The sequence below is a fragment of the Thalassophryne amazonica genome, chromosome 10, assembly GCF_902500255.1.
Source record: "Thalassophryne amazonica chromosome 10, fThaAma1.1, whole genome shotgun sequence".
NCBI lineage: Eukaryota > Metazoa > Chordata > Actinopteri > Batrachoidiformes > Batrachoididae > Thalassophryne > Thalassophryne amazonica.
In genome coordinates this window covers 102,733,405-102,755,626 of record NC_047112.1, presented here as the reverse complement: position 1 = coordinate 102,755,626, position 22,222 = coordinate 102,733,405, and the positions used below count along the sequence as shown (strand labels likewise).

The following is a 22,222-nucleotide window of genomic DNA, read 5'->3' as shown; positions in this document are numbered from 1 at the left end:
CTGTACCCTTCCCCAGATTTGTGCTTCGAAACAATCCTGTCTCAGAGGTCTGTGGGATCTTATATGTAGACAGGTGTGTGTCTTTCCAAATTATGTCCAGTCAACTGAATTTACCCCAGGTGGACTCCAGTTAAGCTGTAGAAACATCTCAAGGATGATCAGTGGAAACAGGATGCACCTGAGCTCAATTTTGATCTTCATGACAAAGGCTGTGGATACTTATGTACATGTGATTTCTTAGTTTTTTTTTATTTTTAATAAATTTGCAAAAATCTAAAAAAAAACAAAAAAAAAAAAAAAAAAAACAGCTTTTTACATTGTTATTATGGACTATTGTGTGTAGAATTTTGAGGAAAGAAATTAATTTCACCCATTTTGGAATAAGGCTGTAACATAAAATGTGGAAAACATGAAGCGCTCTTGAGTACTTTCCAGATGCAACGTATAATGACGGCAAATTCGGTGAACTGTGATGCACCAGATCAATCGAAAACACAACTGTTTTGCTGATGTAATATCTCAAATGTACTCACCGGCCACTTTATTAGGTACAACTTGCTGGTACCGGTTTGGACGCCCTTTTGCCTTAAGAACTGTCTTCATTCTTCAACAAGGTTTTGGAAACATTCCTCCAAACATGATGGCCATTCAACCAGTCAACTGCTGCCATGTGATTGACTGATTAGCTATTTTCCTTAACAAGCCATTGATCAGATGTATGTAATAAAGTGGCCGGTGAGTGTATGTGTCTGCTACCTACTGGAAAGCTTATTGATGCTGGTTTGATGGTGGATTAGGCACAGGTGTGGTTGTTAATGTTATTAATGTTTTTGATTTATTTTATTAGTTGTTTTACAGCTCTTATATTCTAAAATTCAAATCATAGTCATGTCCACACACAACCCAGCAGAAAGGATTTTTTTTGTCTCTGTCAGCATATATGGACTTTTTTAAAGGTCCATGTTGTTTTAAATGAGCTTCTTTGCTAAGTCTGGTGGCCACTAAGAACACTGTTGTTTGTATTCATAAAATATATAAAGCCATCAACTGTGAAAGTCACAGATTTTAAATTGTAAATGCTGTAATGTTTGGTATTAATGTTTGATTTCTGATGCACTGTGTTGCTGCAGCATAGAAATGCACTGTATTACTAAAAAGTGACAAATGTGTATTCTACTCTTTCAGTGCTGGCAACATAAACCCGATTGCACTTATGAGCGTATACATTGACCTCCTGGGATTATGTCGGTGCTAAAGTATACATTCCGTGCAAAATGCATGATGTGATGATCTGAAGCTCTACATTCTGACGCTGTTTATTAAATCAATCAACAGGTGTTTTACTTTTGTCACAAAGAAAAGGGAAGAGTTAAAAAAAAAAGTTCATCGGCACAACATGACATGACATGTCAGGAATGAAGAAGACAAGACCAGAGGCGCCAAACAGCGCTTGTTTAATGGCTGATGTTTGTCAGGACTTGACTTGTGCATGTGCCCGCAGCGCCTGTCACACAGAAAAGAACACTACAGCTGTGAACTTGTCCCAACCTGTGCTTCCCAGGAAGTGTGTGTGTGTGTGTGTGTGTGTGTGTGTGTGTGTGTGTGTGTGTGTGTGTGTGTGTGTGTGTGTGTGTGTGTGTGTGTGTGTGTGTGTGTGTGTGTAATGTGGCACTGTACCAGCATCAGGACTAACAGAGTGGATCTCAGTGTTCCAGCTTCAGTGTCGACCCGCTGACTGCTGCTGTTGACTTTATTTGCACCGCTGCAGGTCTTTCAGAATGTTTGACCCGTCCTGCCCTGTGTGCAATTTCAATTTGAATAGTGTGTCAAAAAACCCCAAAAAGAAACCAGAGCAAAAACCTTTCAAATGATTGTGATGAAGCGGTTCTGTGTTGTGTGCAGTGAGTTCAGTGGTTGTGTAATTCACATTGTGGCCAATGAAAGGCTGATAATTACATGTTAACACCTGAGTGCCGCACCCTGTGGGAGCCACTGAATCCCATCAGTCAACTGGCTGTCCTCCACCCAGAACGGTGTGAGCTTTAGGCCCGCGCTGCTTTGCTTTCAGCAGTCAACAGCAGCTCTCACTGCTGAGCAAACAGTGCAGCAGCAGCAGCAGCAGCAGCACACAAACTTTGTAGCTGCAGGGCCGGGCTGGTTGGCAAATCTGTGTGCGTGTTCCTTCAGTGGGAGTTAGAACCAGTAACACAGATTTGAAAGTTTGTGTTTCTTCCTCCGACATCGCCAGTTTTGCACTCTGCAATATAACACAAAGTCAGATTTTAAACTCTGCACATGACTTTTTGCAGACAGTTTCTTTTGGTTTTTCCTTTACCTCGTAATCTGTGGCCGTCGTTCTCCACCTCATTTAGCGGGCTGGCAGAGGAGTGCAGACACCATCAGGTTCATCTTGTTTTTTTTTTTTCTGAACACCTTTTGTTTTGTTTAACTGCTTTGATTTTAAGGCGGGAAAAAAATAGTTTTGTTGTTGTGCCAACCTTGATGTCCCACCAATCCCCAAACTGAAAATCTGAACACCTTGTCAAAGTAAATGTAAACCAGCAAACAAATAATAACAAAATAAAAAATGGTTAAAAAAAAGTTGTCATCTTGAGTCCATGTTTGAATTGTACTGCTGTGTTTGTTGTATATCTTAAAAGGCAACTTTGATATTTCAGAAATCTGAAAATCAGTCAAATATTTATGATGACTCTTCCTAAACCCCAAATTTAATCCAGTCAAATGTGATTTTTGTGTGATCAGGTAACCCCTCTAAAGATTCACCCCTTATTTGCATGTTTTTAAAAGAATAATGAAATTATGGTCATTAATCTCAGTGTCAAAATAAAACTTGACAACTTGTGTAAATTTAATACAAATGTAAATGGAAAAATATTACATTTAAAAATAATAATTATTATTATGTATAGAGCACATTCAGATAAAAATTTACAAAGTGCTGTACATTTTAAAACAGTCAAACAAAAGGAATTCTAAAAAAATACAGCAGACAGTAAAATACTTTTAAAAAGAACATACACATCATATACATACAAAACAGGCCTACTAAGTCATTATATAAAAGATATTAAATACAATAATTTAATAATAGTAATAATAATTTAAAACTAAGCTGATGTACTACTTGTGCATAGAGGAAGACAGCAAAGGTTTGAGATCTTAAATTAATAAATATTCAGCCCTCTAAGAAGCCATAGATATTTTAAGTCAATCTCATTTGTTTTATGCTTCAGATAGTTTTTTGCTGTGATTTTTTTTTTTTATGATGATTTCCTGTTTGTCTTTGTTGTGTAGTCCTGTTCATTCATTCCACTTATGCAAACCAGTATTTGCTTTTACAATTTAATTTCATTTCGTTCATGTTGTAGAGATTTGTTTTGACTTTGAGATTGAAACTATAATTTTTTTAAACTATTGTAAGGTTTTTTTAAATGATAGAACTCAACAGGATGAATACGCTTTAGAGGTAGTTTACATCTAAAATCCTAATCAAGTCTGTCAAAAACCCATTTGCAAAATTTTAATTTCTTTTGAAATATGTCAGTTCAATTCAAAATGACATTTCAAAACCCTGACCAGTGATCTGCTCAGATTTTGTTTGAAGTGAACTTTTACACTGGATTAAGCCGTGTGTTCTAGTTGTAACGCATCATGTTGTGCACCTCATACTTTTATATCTATTCATTTTGAGCATATTTGTTTATCATGAGGTCACCTGAGGAAAGTGATTGTTTGCGTTATTATAATCTCACCTTTAATAATAGTGGATCCCAGCGCTCACATTAAGGTGTTGGGTCTGTGAGAGAGAATGCAGGCGAGAGATAAGAGTAGGTGCTGTTTACAGTTTGTGGTGATGAAAGGAAAGCTGTGCCTCGGGAAGAGGAGAGAGAATGTCCGTGCCAAACTAATATTTAAAGTCAGCACAGACAGGTACTGGGATGGGATCTTTTCTTTGGAACCAAACTTAATGGAGATGGAATTTTATGCTGTATTGTTCTCGCAAACAGCTCAGAGCCATTTTCACAATGATCACTTTTCTTCACTCAGAACTGAAGCCGACAGGAAAATTTTCCTGTCTCTTCCGCCCAGTGTCTCGTGCACACAGAGGATTTAAAGCTGTGCTTACACAGCACTGATTTCAATAGCATGTTTACACAGTTGGGTTCTGCCTGTGAGTAACAATTCCGTCTTTCTGGTGGCTTACTGCTTATCAATTCCAACAGTGCAAGGGATCACGGTACACTCAGCATTCATGACTGCTGGCTTACTGATTTGAATGGGAGCCAATGTTTGAGCAGATTTTGACGCCCTTTGCACTTGTGCGCGGTACTAAAATCAACCTCACAATGAACACTCTACATCATGTAGGTCTGCGTCAGCACACACGCCGCACTGTGCCAGCACAAGTGTTTGCACGGCCCATGAAGATGAAAGCCAGGCCCAGTCTAATTGCTGCTGCTGGAGTGGTCTATTTTATGGTCCTCCTCGGAAGTCCCAGGGGGTCTAACTGAGAAGTCTTTCAGGTTGCCCAACACACACTAGTACCTAGTAAACTTTGTATGTATGTTTATTTAAGGAAGCCATAATCACTGTCTTGGTTTTAATCCTTTCTTCTCCAGGGAAAACCATCAGTTTGCAGACCATGTAACAGGTGTTACTTTTAAAATGTGGTCTAACGCTGTTTTGAATCCAGTCCAAATGACGATTGCAATTGTTAGGCTTCAGTATGTAAATGTTGCCATGTCTGCAGAGAAAGGGCCCACATACATTGTGTAATCTTTTCATTTTTTTTTCTTCTTTCTCCTCTCTAGTACTCAACAGAACTGAAAAAACTGTACTGCCAAATAGCAAAGACGTGTCCCATTCAGATCAAAGTCCTGACCACCCCTCCGCAGGGCGCTGTCATCAGAGCCATGCCCATCTACAAGAAAGCGGAACATGTGACTGAAGTGGTGAAACGCTGCCCGAACCATGAGCTCAGCCGTGAGTTCAATGATGGTCAGTTCCGTCTTCTTTTTTCTTTTATCAGAAATATCTATCTTATCTGCTGATTTTTTTTTTTTTTTTTTTTTGCTGTGTTTATAATCTCATTCAATGATATGATCATCTTCCAGGTCAGATAGCTCCTCCAAGCCATTTGATCCGTGTGGAGGGAAACAGCCACGCCCAGTATGTGGAGGACTCCATCACCGGACGTCAAAGTGTACTCGTCCCATATGAACCTCCACAGGTGAGTGTCTGTCATCCTGAGGCCAGGCTGAGTTAATGCCCCGATGGCAACATACTGACAGATCAGTGACAGGACCCTCAACAGTCTGACATACCCCCCCAAAAAAGAAAACCCTCAGTGTGACCACAACTTCATCAAAATTACACAAAGAACTGCTTTCATCACACTCATACATACATATTATATATATATATATATATATATATATATATATATATATATATATATATATATATATATATATATATATATATATTCTATTCCCAGGCAGACCAAGTCTTTTTGAGTTACTTGAAAATGTGGTTTAAGCAATTCTGAAACAAACATTTTCAAAAACATTACTTTTTTTGGTGGAGGTAAGCAGCAGTGTTTTTACTATAGTTTGAGAAGTCCTGCAAGTTTTTTCTCCGCTACAACTTATATGCCAAAAAAGGAGGAAAAAAATTGCATGTTCATTAATAACAATTTATTTATTTATTAGAATTATCATCATCGGGCTTGCCCAGGAATCAAAGCATATTATTAAGTCTAATTTAAAGAATAAAAAAGCAATAATAAAAGTGCACTACAACAATGCACAAAAAACAAAACAAATTAAAGCCGATTAAAAAACTAAAACTCAAATGGAATCACATTATATTGTAGTGTTTCCAATGCTATAGGCCATTAATCTGCATACATCTGACAATTCCTTTTGTCAAAACTGTGACCAAATAACATCCACTAAGTTGTCTGTCGCACATTTATTTGTCCATCTTGCTTATTTTTGGAATTTAGCTGCCCTTATGTTACACACCGCAAGCTGAGGGCTTCATGTCTAAATTAACTTTTTACTCCTCCATGTTGCTGTGGGCCAGAAACCCATGTTCATCCGACGATTTCATGTGTCCAAAAGCTTCCAGTTGGTGTTGAATGCACGTTTATTTGTCCATTTTGCTTATTTTTGGAATTTAAAAGTCTTTATATTAAGTAACAGCACAGGTGTCACCTGCCCATTGTTAATCTGGCCCCCAGGAAAATGCTGTTTTAGAAAGTGAGTTTCACACTGAAAGAAAACACAAAAAGGTGCAACTTGTACTTGTGAGACTTACACTCTGGAAAATATCATGTTTCTACTGGACCATTCTTATTTATTAATAGTGTGCCATAGTTGCAACAGTTTTCACGTGCAACACCACTTGACCACGTGCATGACATGAATCAGAAAAGTGTCACTGTGACAGCAGTTATGTGTATTTCTGCATCCTTTCCGAAATATTAAAGGACCTGGGGCCTCATGTACAAAGTGTGCATATGCACAAAACCCTGGCGTGTGCCCGTCTCCACGTTCATGTGCAGATATATGAAAAGCGACTTGAGTGTGGAATCCTGGCGTTCGTACGTTTCTACAGCTATTGTGCCACCACCAGCACACTGATGAACATCTAACACACCCACGTGTTTGCAATTATATGGATGCATATATTTGAATATCTGAATACATTTGTGCTTATGCCAGATTCAGGGTTTTTTGGCGTACGCCAACTTTTAGTAGAAAGTCCACACAAGTCTTTGTACATGAGGCCCAAGATTAAGCATCTTTCCAGCAAATTAGTCATCATTACTGTCTCATAAAGACACATTAAAATTCACATTTACAAAAGGTTTCCTAAAAGCAGAACTTTTTCAGGGTGTCCTGGAAAATGACTTGTTTCTTGCCTGTGATTTTAAATGTAAAGGAGCTGGGGCCTCATGTACAAAGACTTGTGTGGATTTCCTACTGAAACATGGCGTACACCAAAACCCAGAAACTGTCATAAACAGAAACAGATTCAGATGTATTAAAGTGTGCGTAGCCATGGATCCAAGCACGCTCCGTTTGTATATCCCACTGGACGTGTAACTGAGCGCACATGCACACGCAACAAGCTCCTCCCTGTCCATGGCCCTATTTAAATATGCAAATGTATTCAAATAGGCCCTGGGACTTGGGGATTCCCCTCCCTGTCCAGAATGATCACAGTAAGAAAAGGAATTTGAGCTATAGATGAAGTGAAGTAAATGAAATAAATGAAGTAATTGAAGTGAAGATACACAGGGATATTTTATTTGGTACCCTGACAACCGGAATAAACATGACGCGGAAGCAGTGCACACACACTGAATGTGCCGCGGCTGACAAGGGATGACCTATGTTGGGGTGGGGGTTATGGTTACGAGCAGGGGTCAAGGTTAGAAATAGTAAAATTAAAAATTGTGTCACGGAAATATCATTCATTTCATGACGGGAGCATGAAAAAAGCGTGAGACTGAGCTGCCCCAACTACACTGTTAGTCAGGATGAATGAGTCATGCATTGAACCAGGCCACCAAGCCCAGCCTGGTCCCACGGCAAGTCGTGATTCAGCAGCACGAAATATACATTAATCTGTTGGTTTGTGATATTGTGATGACAAGCGCCTCATTTTCATCAGGGCAGCACGAATTCATTCTCATTCATTCCGTGATGGCTGCATGAAATTAAAAGTGAAGCGGGGTTGGGGGGGTTACGGTTAGGGTGGGGGGTCGGAGTAGGGTTAGGAATAGTGAATTAAAAAACCCTGTCACGAAAATTTGACTCATTTCGTCACGGGGGCATAAAAAAAACAAAAAACAAAACGTGAGACTGGGCTGCCAAGCCACAATGTTAGTTAGATGCATTTGCGCATCACATATGATTTGAACATTGATGGAATGAAAATGTTTCCTATTAACAAAAACAAATTCATCATGTGTTGGCGCCTTCATAGCAATATGTGTGCAGTCAACAGCTCAGATTACATTCAGGAAACCGGCTCTCGTGGCAAACTGCACTTTAATGTTGGAATGTGATGTATCTGGATGACATTCAGGTGATTCTGTCCCATACAGCTGGCGTTGCTCAGCTCAAGGTTGACTTGCACACTCCTGACCGATTGTCCAGCTCACACTGGAATGCCCCTGTGGCCAGGAAGCCCAGCGTGGTCAGGACCTGTGTGTGCACAGACAACCCCTGGCTCCTCTCCATATTGCGCTGTGGGCCGGCCGCGTTCTGCGCGCATCTCTAGTAACAGTGGTCTTGGTAATCGCAATCGGCTTATGAGCCAATTATCGTCATTTGCAAGTAAATCCTCATGTTCCCTGAATACACGCTCACGTTGGATTGCACCATTTGCAAGGTCTTTTAATAATGCTAACACAGCCATTGTTCGTACCATTTTATGCATCACTTTGCATATGCTTTTATATCCACCCATGTAATTGCAGACATGTGGGTGTGTTAATTGTTTGTAAGTGTGTCGCTGATGTGCACATCACTATGATGACTTCTTGTTTTCATACTAAAATGGTTCCCAGCATCACCTCTACATGTCGGCAGTGGAATACTTGCTGTAGAATCGTACGTACGCCGGCCAGGATTGTTGTGTGACGCACTGCACATTTCCACAGTCATTTCACTTTTGATACATTTGAATGTTCGCATGGAGACAGACATACACACACTTTGTACATGAGGCCCCTGCTGTTTCATCACACCCTCACTCTGAAAGACGAGGAGCTGGACCATCTCTTTTCCACAGGCCACACCCATAAAAACAGCTGGACCACCTTCTGGAGCAGATGTCACAGAAGTCTAAAATGAGCCTGCAGTCTTTACATGTTTAGAAATGGAACTGTAGGGTTTAGAAATGTTTCACATGAAACTCCAAATATATTTGACTACTAAAAGGTAGAAAAAGACATATATTTCCCTTTTAAATCCAACATCTGAAACTAAAAGAAAACAACTGTAAACAATATTATTGCAGCTGTAAAGCTGGTTATTAGCTGGTTGTTCTCTAATCATGGAGCTTGGACCATACACGCATGTTTTACAGTAATCATGTTTTAGAGGTGCATGTTTAAGTGTGTTTTTTGAGGATTTTAAGGTGTTGTTATTGACTTATAAAGTTGTTCATGGACTGGTGCCATCTTATCTGGCTGATCTGGTGGAACCTTACGTGCCGGCCTGGGCTTTCCGGTCGCAGGATGCGGGACTTCTCTGTGTTCCCAGTGTGAAGAAGTCAGCGGGTCAAAGAGCTTTTTCTCATTGTGCACCCACCCTGTGGAACAGTCTTCCTGCGACTGTGAGACAGTCAGAGTCTGTGGACATTTTTTAAGTCAAGACTTAAAACCCATTTTTATTCTCTTTCTTATGAATAGTTTTTATTTTTTATCAGTTTTTTTTTCTTTTACTTCTGTTTTTAATTATGTATTTGAATTTTTTTATTCATTTTTAATAATTTATTTAATTTTTAGATTGAATTGTTCTGTGTTAGGCGCCTTGAGACGGCTTTTGTTGTGATTTGGCGCATTATAAGATGATTATAATTGAAATTGAAATTGTCTCTGTGTATCCTGGTTTCTTCTTCCTTTTATCAAGCGTTGTTATTTTTTGTCTGTGTGGTTCTTCTGTCACAGGTGGGCACAGAATTCACAACCATTTTGTACAACTTTATGTGCAACTCCAGCTGTGTGGGTGGGATGAACAGACGCCCGATCGTCATCATTGTCACGCTGGAAACCAGAGAGTAAGATAAACTATCATCATCTTCCATCCCGTTCAGTGGTGAATTGTTTCTGAATGATTGTTTCTCCTCCCAGTGGTCAGGTTTTAGGCCGCCGGTGCTTCGAGGCTCGGATCTGCGCTTGTCCAGGCCGAGACCGAAAGGCGGATGAGGACAGCATCCGTAAACAGCACGTAACAGACGCTACAAAGAGCAGTGATGGTACGAAACGCCGTAAGTAGTGCTGGGGCTGGTGGCGGGCTGACGAGCTTTGGTCTGAGTGTCCGTTAGCCGGCACATGTCCACTGGATGACCTCTCTACTACCTTCTCTCCTTCTGTCGCTGGTTATGTCCTGCTGTGGCTCACAATATCTGTTTAGCACATAAACGCTGACACTATGATGTTCTCTTTCCAGCTTTTCGCCAGGTTTCTCATGGCATCCAGGTGTCCTCCATCAAGAAGAGACGGTCGACAGATGAGGAGGTTTTCTGTTTGCCTGTAAGTGTTCTCAGCTTGACAACATAATGGCTCCGATCTTAAGCCAGTCGCTCAGGTGATACGATGCACGCGTGCCTCAGTACCATATCAACATAACCCAGAAGTGGGTTGTGTGAGAGATGTAGCGCACATATTACAGTGAGAGTCTGTGTCTGTGCAGTGCAGGACAAGGAGGTGCTGCACAGGTTTCCCCATTTGTGAGCTCTGTTGTGAGACAGAATTAAATATGTAATTGGGCAGTGCAGTCTCGTTTGTGGGCGGGCGCTAAAGACAGAAACACAGCACTTTCTCTGAGTTTTTGGGCAAATTACACACAAACAAAGTGAAAATGCAAAGAAAAAGCGACGGTGTGGTGGGAAAGTGGACATGTGTTGCGGTTTGTTTATGACCCGGAGCTCAAACATGTCGAGGCGGTTGTGCAGGTGAGAGAACGCAAATACTCTGAGTAGCGACACGACCTCTCCCATTCTCCTCGTCTTCTCTTCTCCACTGGGAACCGAAAAAATACTGCACTTTTCGCGACTGCTTCTGTGATTGCAGCTGAAAACAAAACAGTACACCATTTTCCCGTTAGAAGTGACGCTGTTTCTAAGAAAAGACTAATACCCAGCGGAGTGTGTGAGTGTCAGCACAAATCATTCAGAGGATGGGGGTTTCAACGGAAACCATTTTAAACCAGCATGTCTTAAACCGGCAGGTCTGCTAGGTGACAGCGAGAATGCCTTTAAGTTTCATGAGCCGGACTGAATGGTTTGTGCTGAAACTCCCACACTCCACCCGTGGATTCTCTGCCGTGTTTGTGCCGACTGTCACCAGACATGGTCAAATCCTGCAATATCACGTAGGGGTTCAAACGAGACTGCACCACACTATGATGCCATGTTTTATTAAGCATTCAAAATTATACTGTGTGCACAAAAGCTACAATTATTTCCAACATTTAAAATAGTTAATGTGCATCATAATACATGTCTGCAATTTGTCAAATTGAGATATAAAATAACACCTCGAGTGACAGACATTAGTTAGTGTGGATAATAATAAACACAAAAATACTGTGTTTTTCAATGTATAACTCACACCTGTTTTCTGTATTACCAGGTCTTTAATTTTGGATTTTTTTTTTTTTTTTTTTTTGCATTATTGTTGAGTACCTCTTATTATTACTATTTATTCTTTGATTATTAGACTTTACTTTGTTTAGTGCTCTTAAAGTCCTATATAAACAGCCATTATAATTACTATTATCAATAACAAATGTGTGATTTTTCAATATATAAAAACCACACCAGAGTATAAATCACAGAACCTCCCAAAATAAAAAATCTAAAACAAAAAACATGACTTATATTCCAGAAAATAGGGTACATAACACAAAACTGTCTGTGCCTCATGGGGCATGGAGGAGGGCAGGTGGATAGAGATGGATGAGGTCTTGCAGGAACAAGGTGCTCGACTGCTTTACCTCTGAGTATGTCTGCTTCCATGAATGATCTACTTTGAGACTTTACATGTGTCAAAACGTCTCACTTCTGCCATCTGCAGTCGATATAAATACCAATGCACCCAATTCAGTCTTTCACGCCTGAAAGCAAATGACAGGGATAATCTGTGTAAACACTGCACCTTCTTACCCTGAGGCTTACTTTGTACACAGATTGCACACTGTGTAAATTGCAAAACAGAATTGGCCACACCTCAAATGCACTTGTACGGTGCACTTTAGGCCATGCAGGGACCTCAACTGCTGCACTGACCGCACTGTCTTTGCTCCTTACAGATCAAAGGTCGTGAAATTTATGAGATTTTGGTGAAGATCAAAGAGTCTCTGGAACTCATGCAGTTTCTGCCACAGCACACTATTGAGTCCTACCGACAGCAGCAGCAGAACCTCCTTCAGAAACAGTGAGTACCAGAACATGATTAACTCTCATTTGTCCTCAAGGACATCATAAAAGACAGCTGCGGTTCTGGTTCACCATCAAATTCACGTTTTGTTTTTTAGCCAACTGTCTTTTTATATTGTTTTATTATTCAGTTATTTATCTACATAGATATCATTTCAAATGTTTCTACCTTCAGTTATGTGATCTCTATCCTACTAAAATGAAATTTTAGTGAAATTTTGTGTCAAGACAGATTTGATTGGACAGTTTGAAAGTGGGTGGGACTAGGGGTCTTTTTACACCTGCCTGGTTTGGTTCTGACTTTTGCATTTTTCGGTTCACTCAGAGGCCTGAGAAAAGTTCTCCCAGACCATGAACCAAGAACTGATTATCGTTTGACTAAAAGAGGTGGTTTTGGTCCAATTCAATGTCAACTATGGTTCAGTTTTGTGAATATTTGGGACTTTGAGACCAATTACACAAAATTTATTGGCTTCAACTGAAACAGGATTTCCATTCCATTTCAATTTATTTTATTTACACAACGCTGCCTCAAGGTGCTTCACATGAGTAAGGTTGAACCTCACCAACCCCCCTGAGCAAGCACACAAGGAAAAACCCTCTGATGATATTGAGGTAGAAACTTCAAGCGGACCAGACTCAGAGGGGTGACCCACTACTTAGGCCATTCTAACACTTGCAAGGTTTTTACAAATTTTACAATAATTTAGTTACAAACCGAAGAAACAGAAAAAAGGTATAGGTTCAGGTAACATGTTATTGATAATATCGCACACCACTCCAATATAGGTGACACTATATACCTCAAAGAACTTTGGTGGCTGCTGTGCTTCATGTGTGCTGACAGGCTGCTGTTACTCTGTTAACACTTTAAAGGAAAGGACAGATGACACTGTGATTGGTTGATATTTTGGACTACCACGAGTTCATGTAAAGTGAACACGGTAAACCTGTTACGGTCTGAGCAGAATCTGACTTAAATTGAACCCCAATTGCAGACAGACAGGACACTAGGGATGAGTTTACAAAACCCAAAGGTGAGCCAAAACAACACAAGCTGGTGCAGGGACTCTACAACAACAAACAACAAACTCTATAACACGACTCAGGGTGGAAGAATCCCAGGAGGTGTGATGAGAGGAATTAATCAAAACAGGGTTACTAGGGGAGCTACAACCACTACATTTGCACCCCCCCCCCCCCCAGGATTAAACCAAACCAACTTTTTTAGGTTCCTTAGATGACCCCAAAATACAATCAGGATGTTCCCAAAAATAAAAACTGGCCTCAAGCCAGTTATCCAAGATGGCCACCAAAATAGGTTTTTTTTTTTCAGTAAAACACCAATTATTTCTGTCATTATTAAGTCTATTGTTTGTTTCTACTATGTATTTTAATGATAAGGGTCTATTGGTGGCCATTTTGGACACCATTTTGAATCTTAAACCCATGACTGAATTTAGTTTTGGCACAAATGAGTTTGCTGTGACCTGCAATGGTCTTCCCATTGAATCTCTGTGATATTTAAGTTGTTTATATGTTGTGTAAAGGTGTTTTAGTGGGAAAAACCCTATTTTGGCGGCCATCTTGGATAACTGGCTTGAGGCCAGTTTTTATTTTTGGGAACATCCTGATTGTGTTTTGGGGTCATCTAAAGAACCTAAAACAGTTGGTTTGGTTTAGTCCTGGGGGGTGCAAAGGTAGTGGTCGTAGCTCCCCCAGTAGGTACATACAACAATGGAACATACGGAGAGATCAAGATCACAAATTAACAGGTAACACTAGTGAAATGTAACATAAGGTATTTGACCCACAACAAAAACACAAATGGAAGTGGCTTAAATGCAGTAAAACAAATGAGTAACAAGTGCAGGAACGGTGAAAACAGAAATGCTGAGACACGGAGGAAATAAGGAACACTAAGAAATAAAAGACAAACCAGACATCATGAGGTGAGTGGAAAATGAAACCTGATCAAGAAATATCAAACAAAAACAAACATGGACTAAACCATAAATCAACAGCTAAACAAACAAGACGAAAACCACAACAACTGCAAATGGATCATAGCGCCGCAGTGGAAAAAAATCAACATGGCAGTAACAACTATACAGTGTAAATGTGGAACATCTTGCAACTAACAAACACATAATGAACACAGCGCAATACCAAGACCCTGATCATGGACGCGACAGAACAGACAAGTAACACAGACAGTGACAGACATGGATGACAGCTCACAGACAGATCACCAGGGCAGGGAGCAGTGTCCAAGAACCACCAACACACACACACACACACACACACACACACACACACACACACACACACACACACACACACACACACACACACACACACACACAAACACACGCAAACACACATGTACGACTGAGGCACAACAGAGTGGCGCACACATACATGCAAGACTCACAAGGTGACACACAACCACCAGACAGATATGGGCCAGGGAAGCACGCACACACACACCCACGTAACTCACACAAGATTCAGACATGGAGCAGAAAGATAGACACACGTTCACACATATACCAGACAGAAACAGCCCAGGGGAGCACACACGACAGGTGAATCATACACACAGAAAACTGCACGGGGGCGTGGCAACTAGCAAAACACATACGGACAAGGACACATCCAAAACACAAAAGACACAAACAGAGGCAGTGTAGCGCACACACACAACAAAACCTCTATTTACACATTCTACCCATTGTTACCTTCTAGTTTTACTTTCCCAGTCTGTTGTATATTTTGTCCCAATGTAGTGAGCATCATGTTTCACCTCATGGTTGCTAGCTAAAGTTGTTAACTCACATAAAGATAGGCACTGCTCCAGCAGATGGCAGACATATATATCTATGAGACATAGCATAGGCTAAACAAAATAGAGTTTTTTTTTATTAAATTACTGCATCAAACTTCACCAGATTTTACTCTGTTCATCTTCATTATATGCCCTTTTAAATTGGTAATGCATAAGCTGATATCATTTGTTGTTTTTTCATTATTATACACACAATCAGGTAGGGATGGTCTAATCTACACACTCATCTATATCATTGAAGTCTGAGTTATGCATTGTTACCAGTATTTAACTAGTCAAGGGAAATCATATAATATTATTCATAACAAAACAAACATTTTAAAATGTTCTCTTCACTTTAGGTACAACTTGCCCTTGTGATTGCATTTTTGTAATGTTGCTGTGCAGATGCACTTAAGTAAAGCAGTTTTTGGAATCACCAGGAATATATGATGAAAGTTAGATGGTTAAGAAGTTTTACAGTGCTTCCCTGTCAAAGATTCCTAACTCATACAAAGATAATCCTGTGACAAGGGATGTTGACTACTATACTGGCTTGTTTTTAATCCTTTCGGCTGTTTGTCTTTTGTTTTGACTGACAGGGTGATTAATGTGTTGGAAAGGTCACTGATCAAGGCTATGAAAGTCTTTATTCTGTGTTTGGTTTTCACACAATCATATTGCAGCATTAAAATAAAAGGTGAAAATAATTCCAAAAATGGATCTAATTCAGAGTTTCCACATATGATCTCAGAATTTTGACATTCCGGGGAAAAAAACAGCAACTCTTTTCCATCCCTTTGCTTTTTGTTTGATTTTGTTTTGTTTCGCTCCCATCCTTCTGCACTCATGGGATCTGAGCCAAAGGTGATGATGAATCGTGACAAATGTACCTGTTCAGGAAAAGCTTCCAAAGAAGGCAACGCCTTTGGGTCCTATGCCAGATTTGCTCAACAGCACTCCCAAAATCTGTGCCTTTGTCTCATTCATTCATATGAGCACAATTAGAAGTGTTTGACACACTGTGTCCACGCCCACTTTAATGTATGTGATGGAGAAGGTGAGAGGTGCAAATGATGACAGTTAGTGCTTATGTTATAGTTTCCCATTAAGAGCCTGCAGAAGCTCACAGTGTGATAAAATGTTCACACTTTCAACATTTCTGCCTTCCTCGTGTTTGCTGTTTGCCTTAAATCACTTGCACTTATGAAAACAGTCAGTGCAATAAATGAGATGTGAATATACTTAGATTTACAATTCATACGCCTCACAGTTAGATTGTTCCAAGCTCTTGTTTAAGATTTATTTATTTATTTATTGCTTCACTCTTCGGTAGATTCTGGTCTCTGTTCAGTGTTTCCCTCACAGCCTGAACAACAACAAAAAAATGTCAATGTTCAATCTCTGCACATTTCAGTGTCCAAACTGTGTGTGTGCACTGCCATCTGCTGGAAGGTTTCATTACTGCATAATATAATATAAAATTTCACTGGATTTCAGTTAGAAGAGTGTGTCACAATATCACTCACTCATCTTCAACCGCTTATTCAGGATCAGGTTGCGGGGGGCAACAGCTCCAGCAGGGGACCCCAAACTTCCCTTTTCCTGGGTCACATTAACCTCTTCTGATTGGTGGATCCCGACGGGGTTCCCAGGCCAGTGTGGAGATATAATTTGTCCACCTAAGTCCTGGGTTTTTCCCGGGGTCTCCTCCTAGCTGGACGTTCCTGGAACACCTCCTGAGGGAGATGTTCATTCAGCATCCTTACCAGATGCCCGAACCACCTCAGCTGGCTCCTTTCAACATGAATGGGCAGCGGCTCTACGCCGAGCTCCTCCCAAATGGCCAAGCTTCTCACCCTATCTCTAAGTGAGACACCAGCCACCCTCCTGAGGAAGCCCATTTCAGCCGCTTATACCCGCGATCTAGTTCTTCTAGTCATGACCCAACCCTCATGACCCTCGTATCACAATATTCATATTTAAAATAGATCTTGCAGATATTTGTTTTAACTTTAAATGAAATTGCAAATTTATTTAATTTTTTTAATGAAATTCTAATTTGAGTGTGAGTGCCCAGTCTTTTGAAAACAGCTGTTCAGGCTCTGTCTTCTGCCCAGTTCAGAGTAGCCCCCAGTACAGTGCTACAGTGGTAGTTATTATTTTTATGCCCAGTTCCCACTAAATCACAAGACCCCTTGCACTCATGTGGGCACGCTGGTCTAAAAAGGAGGTGTGGTCAGAAGCAGAGTAAGGGCATTCATATACTCAACAAAAATATGAACGCAACACTTTTGGTTTTGCTCCCATTTTGTATGAGATGAACTCAAAGATCTAAAACTTTTTCCACATACACAATATCACCATTTCCCTCAAATATTGTTCACAAACCAGTCTAAATCTGTGATAGTGAGCACTTCTCCTTTGCTGAGATAATCCATCCCACCTCACAGGTGTGCCATACCAAGATGCTGATTAGACACCATGATTAGTGCACAGGTGTGCCTTAGACTGCCCACAATAAAAGGCCACTCTGAAAGGTGCAGTTTTGTTTTATTGGGTGGGGATACCAGTCAGTATCTGGTGTGACCACCATTTGCCTCATGCAGTGCAACACATCTCCTTTGCATCATCCGTGAAGAGAACACCTCTCCAACGTGCCAAATGCCAGGGAATGTGAGCATTTGCCCACTCAGGTCGGTTACGACGATGAACTGGAGTCAGGTCGAGACCCCGATGAGGACGACGAGCATGCAGATGAGCTTCCCTGAGACGGTTTCTGACAGTTTGTGCAGAAATTCTTTGGTTATGCAAACCGATTGTTCCAGCAGCTGTCCGAGTGGCTGGTCTCAGACGATCTTGGAGGTGAACATGCTGGATGTGGAGGTCCTGGGCTGGTGTGGTTACACGTGGTCTGCGGGTGTGAGGCTGGTTGGATGTACTGCCAAATTCTCTGAAACGCCTTTGGAGACGGCTTATGGTAGAGAAATGAACATTCAATACACGAGCAACAGCTCTGGTTGACATTCCTGCTGTCAGAATGCCAGTTGCACGCTCCCTCAAATCTTGCGACATCTGTGGCTGTGTGATAAAACTGCATCTTTCAGAGTGGCCTTTTATTGTGGGCAGTCTAAGGCACACCTGTGCACTAATCATGGTGTCTAATCAGCATCTTGATATGGCACACCTGTGAGGTGGGATGGATTATCTCAGCAAAGGAGAAGTGCTCACTATCACAGATTTAGACTGGTTTGTGAACAATATTTGAGGGAAATGGTGATATTGTGTATGTGGAAAAAGTTTTAGATCTTTGAGTTCATCTCATACAAAATGGGAGCAAAACCAAACGTGTTGCGTTTATATTTTTGTTGAGTGTATGATTCATCATCAGAAAGAGTTTGTACCTTAATCCACTCTCAAATACATATCGTAAATCCCATGAAAAGCATGCCGTGTGCTTAAGAAGAAGACAGCTGGGAGATGTTGACAGATCCATTCTAGCTTCATGGAAAAGTCTTCTTAGTGACATCAGCGCTTGTAGTGCCATTATACCCAGAAGCTCTCAAGCCACGCGTTTCATTCAAATTCATCTTTAGTCTGCAGTAACCTGCTGTAGAATAATAATATGACACATAATTTAGAATGCTGCTGTATTTAATCAGGTCTGATTTCCTTTTTTTTTTTTTTTTTGTAATTGGAAAGGCAGTCACCACCAAAAAAAAAACAAAAAAAAAACAAAAACAGTCGGAGGCCACCAAAAACCAAGACTTAAGTCCAGCCGTATGCATTTCTTTTTTAAAAATTGCAGCACTCAGATGCACTTTACATAAACAGGTTCACAGCACATACACCCTGCTTGCCTGTACAATGTGTTTGTATGATCATGGTATGTCAATGAAACACTTCCAGTAGGGTTTCTGTGCTAAAATTTTTCTTGTTGTTTTGGATTCAATAGGAACCAGATTGTCAGAAAATGATGGGGTTCAAATATTTAAACTGCAGCCCCCTTCTTCAAAGAGGGAAAATGTTAGTACAGGGGAAAATTTGAAATAGAGTCAAATTGTGTTTTAATGTACATGTAAGTGTTTGTCTCCTTATAAGGAGTGGAAAAAGTATATATTTGCCGAGGTTCCAACCTTTAGTTAAAGTGATGGGTTCAAGGTCAACCTGGGGTAAAATTTACCCGATACTCAGATTTTGTTGAAACTGGTGACAACTTGTTCATAGGATCCAAAAATCCTATGAACAAGTGCCAAAAGCCGCACTATTTTACAGTGTGTGGCATTTAGTTGGATAATTAAATGGAAAATCTATCAAGGACTATGGGGGTCCCAAGGCTTTCCCTGGATGTTGCAAATGTTGCCATTACCAAATCAGTAAAAATGCATTTTCTGCTTCAGTTTGACAAGAGGAATCAATTGACACCACTTTCAGTAACATCTGAGCATTTACCCCAAGATGACTAGAACCTTTAAAACCTGTGTAACTATTGATCAGAACCTAGAAAAACTATAACTTATTTTAATCCTTTCAATAACACGGACATATTGGTGTACATTTGAATTAAATTTAACTTGATTTTTCAGTTTACCCCTGTACTAACGTTTGCCCCTTTGCAGAAGAGAAGCAGGGGTCTGAAAATTTGAACACCGTCATTTTCTGACAGTCTAGGCCCTACTGAAACCCAAACAGCATCAAACTGTATTTTAATATGAAAATCTTACAGGAGTACACACCATATCACACTAAGTGTGTTGTGTATACTGTTTTTTTTTTTTTTTTTTTTTTTTTTGCCTGTTATTTATTGAGCTACTGTACTCGGATTCATTACATTTCATTGTAATTTTGTGGAGATTAGTGAAACTAAACATTTTTGGAAAGTGCATATTGATTATTCCATTTTCCTGGAATCCACCATGGCAGCCATTATGGATTTGTAAAAAATGGTGTCTTAAAATAGATGATTTCAATATCTCACCTTCTAGATGACCTGTGAGCTTGGTTCCAATGGCTAAATATGTATTTTCAGGCCCAGTGTATCCAATGGTAATAAATACAAAAAAAAAAGTACACGTGGGCAAAGTCACATTTATGGTTGGGCATCTTTGAGATTTGAGCACTCATAATTGTGATTTTGTCCACATGTATGTTACATACATTGTTGTAATTAGCAGCATTGGATTCATTAGCCCTCAAAAGGTGTATTTAACCATCGGAAGTCATCTATAAGCAGATATTGAAAAACCTCCACCTTTAAGCTGCCATTTTTCAAATCCAAGACAGCCACCATAGTGGGTTCCATGTGTTCTGATTGTGTATTGTACATGCTTTTCAAAAATGTGTAGTTTTGAAAATCTCCCAAAAAAAATTTTTTTCAATGAAAGCTGAACATAGTAATCCTGGCAGCTTGTCTGAACCTCTGGACATGTTTCTAGGATGGCTCCTTAGCCCTCACTTCTGCTCTCTCTTTCTGGTTCCTCCTGCAGTCTGATAAAAACCCGTCTTGGTAGCGAGCTCCTGGAGCCTGCAGGAGAGCAGAGGCGGCACTGCACCTCCTCCTGAAATTCTACCCCACATTCCTCCTCCTCCTCCTCCACAACTTACTGGACCTTCTCTTTTCTCAGCTTCTCTTCCACCTCCTGCCTTTCTGCCTTTCCTGGCTTAATGGATGTGGCACTGAAACATTGCTTCACTATGGAGTTTTGTGAAGCAGCCTCTGTTGGTGCGGTGAGGTCAGAGGTCAGAGGTCAGGGGGCAGCATCAGTGTGATGTGTGCTCTCCTACGTGGACTCAGTCCCGACAGCTGGACCGACTCTAATGTGGAGCTCTGTGCATGCCTCACTAATGTTCACCACTGTTGTGATGATGTTCTCAGATCATGCCTGTGCTCCTTTTTAAATGTTGCATCCAAGTTATTTGTGAAGTGTTATCTTTTCTTACGGCTGACTTTGGACAGGAACCAAGCTTGTTTATAATTCTTTTTGCCTGATCACGAGAGCTGGACTCCCAAACTGTTGTCTGGGTTTGTGAGAGGAGACTTTTATTGTTGATGTAACGTTGCTGGTGCTGGTCATATTTGATAAAGTAACTGCAGGACAGTTTGTGTGTTTGTTTGAAGGGATTTTTAACTTTTCTCAGTAAAATGTCTTTTATCAGAGAACGTGCTGTGAAGCAGTGAGCACATCTTTAACATTAATGCCTCTGTGACCACGTTTGTTTCAAACACATTTCTTCTGTGGCCGCTGCACTTTTGTCTGAATGTAATAAATTGATTTTCTTTGCTTGAACTGTGCTCTTTTTATTTTCCTTTCCAATTTTATGGCCATGGAATGTGTTCAAACCAAGTAAGAAACTCTTCCTCTGAGCTTCTGATTAAAATATTTTTAACATTACTGTTCAGACACTGATGTTGTGAGGTTATAGTATGTTAATACCCCGTCACACTGGAGGCAGAATGAGTCAAAACACTCGAGGTGCAGTCAAGGTTGAGATGTTTTGAACGGCATTCGAAGTGTATTCTGACTGCACTCTAATACCCCCGTCATACATACGCCAATTGAGGCCGAATTGCGTCAGAATGACACATCCGGCCACAATCGGGAAATATTGAGGTGCGGTTTGAAGATCAACGGACGGCAGTCTGTGAGCATCTACATATTTGGTCCCATTCGCTCAACTGTTCCGAGTGTGTTGCACATGTTCAAAACACGCTTGGCACAGTCGAGGTGGAACGCACATCTGACAGCAGTCTATGGGCAGTTTTTGCATCATCTGTTTGCAGTCTACATATTCTGACTGCATCAAAACAGCATCTGAAATGATCTGATCGCGGTTGATTGAGCTTTGAGATTGATCAGTCACAGCAAAGCCTGCCAGCATGTTATGTCACAGATGTCCACCTCCACTGGACCCCGGCCAGGGAGGGCGAAAGAAATGTTGATATAACATGTATGTGGCACTGTGCATGTGTCAGAGGCTCGGTGCAGCGCCCTGCAATGCAGCTGAACAGGATGTCACCACTGTAATGCACGTATTATTACATGTTCACCTCCTAAGTCTGTAGCAGGTATGATGTGGAAATATTTTGTCAGCCCATGACAACATAAATAAACATGTAACTCACCTCCGGTACCCCGCGTTCCACAGCGCAGCGCAGACAGCTGGTGAAGTCCCTTTCATCCAGCTGCGCTGTGT

The 22,222-nt window shown here is 40.6% G+C and overlaps 1 protein-coding gene across 7 annotated transcripts in view; it reads left to right on the top strand.

Annotated features, from left to right (window-relative positions):
- Positions 1 to 22,222, top strand: part of tp63 (tumor protein p63) — a 124,355-nt gene that overhangs the window by 84,988 nt on the left and 17,145 nt on the right. For 4 of the 7 annotated variants that reach the window (XM_034180663.1, XM_034180660.1, XM_034180657.1 and 1 more), the window contains 6 exons: positions 4,833 to 5,019; positions 5,136 to 5,251; positions 9,710 to 9,819; positions 9,893 to 10,029; positions 10,212 to 10,294; positions 12,075 to 12,199. In XM_034180663.1, the coding sequence (XP_034036554.1) occupies positions 4,833 to 5,019; positions 5,136 to 5,251; positions 9,710 to 9,819; positions 9,893 to 10,029; positions 10,212 to 10,294; positions 12,075 to 12,199 (758 nt within the window). The remainder of the gene's footprint in view (positions 1 to 4,832; positions 5,020 to 5,135; positions 5,252 to 9,709; positions 9,820 to 9,892; positions 10,030 to 10,211; positions 10,295 to 12,074; positions 12,200 to 22,222) is intronic. The other 3 variants (XM_034180661.1, XM_034180662.1, XM_034180658.1) reach the window with 1 other exon arrangement.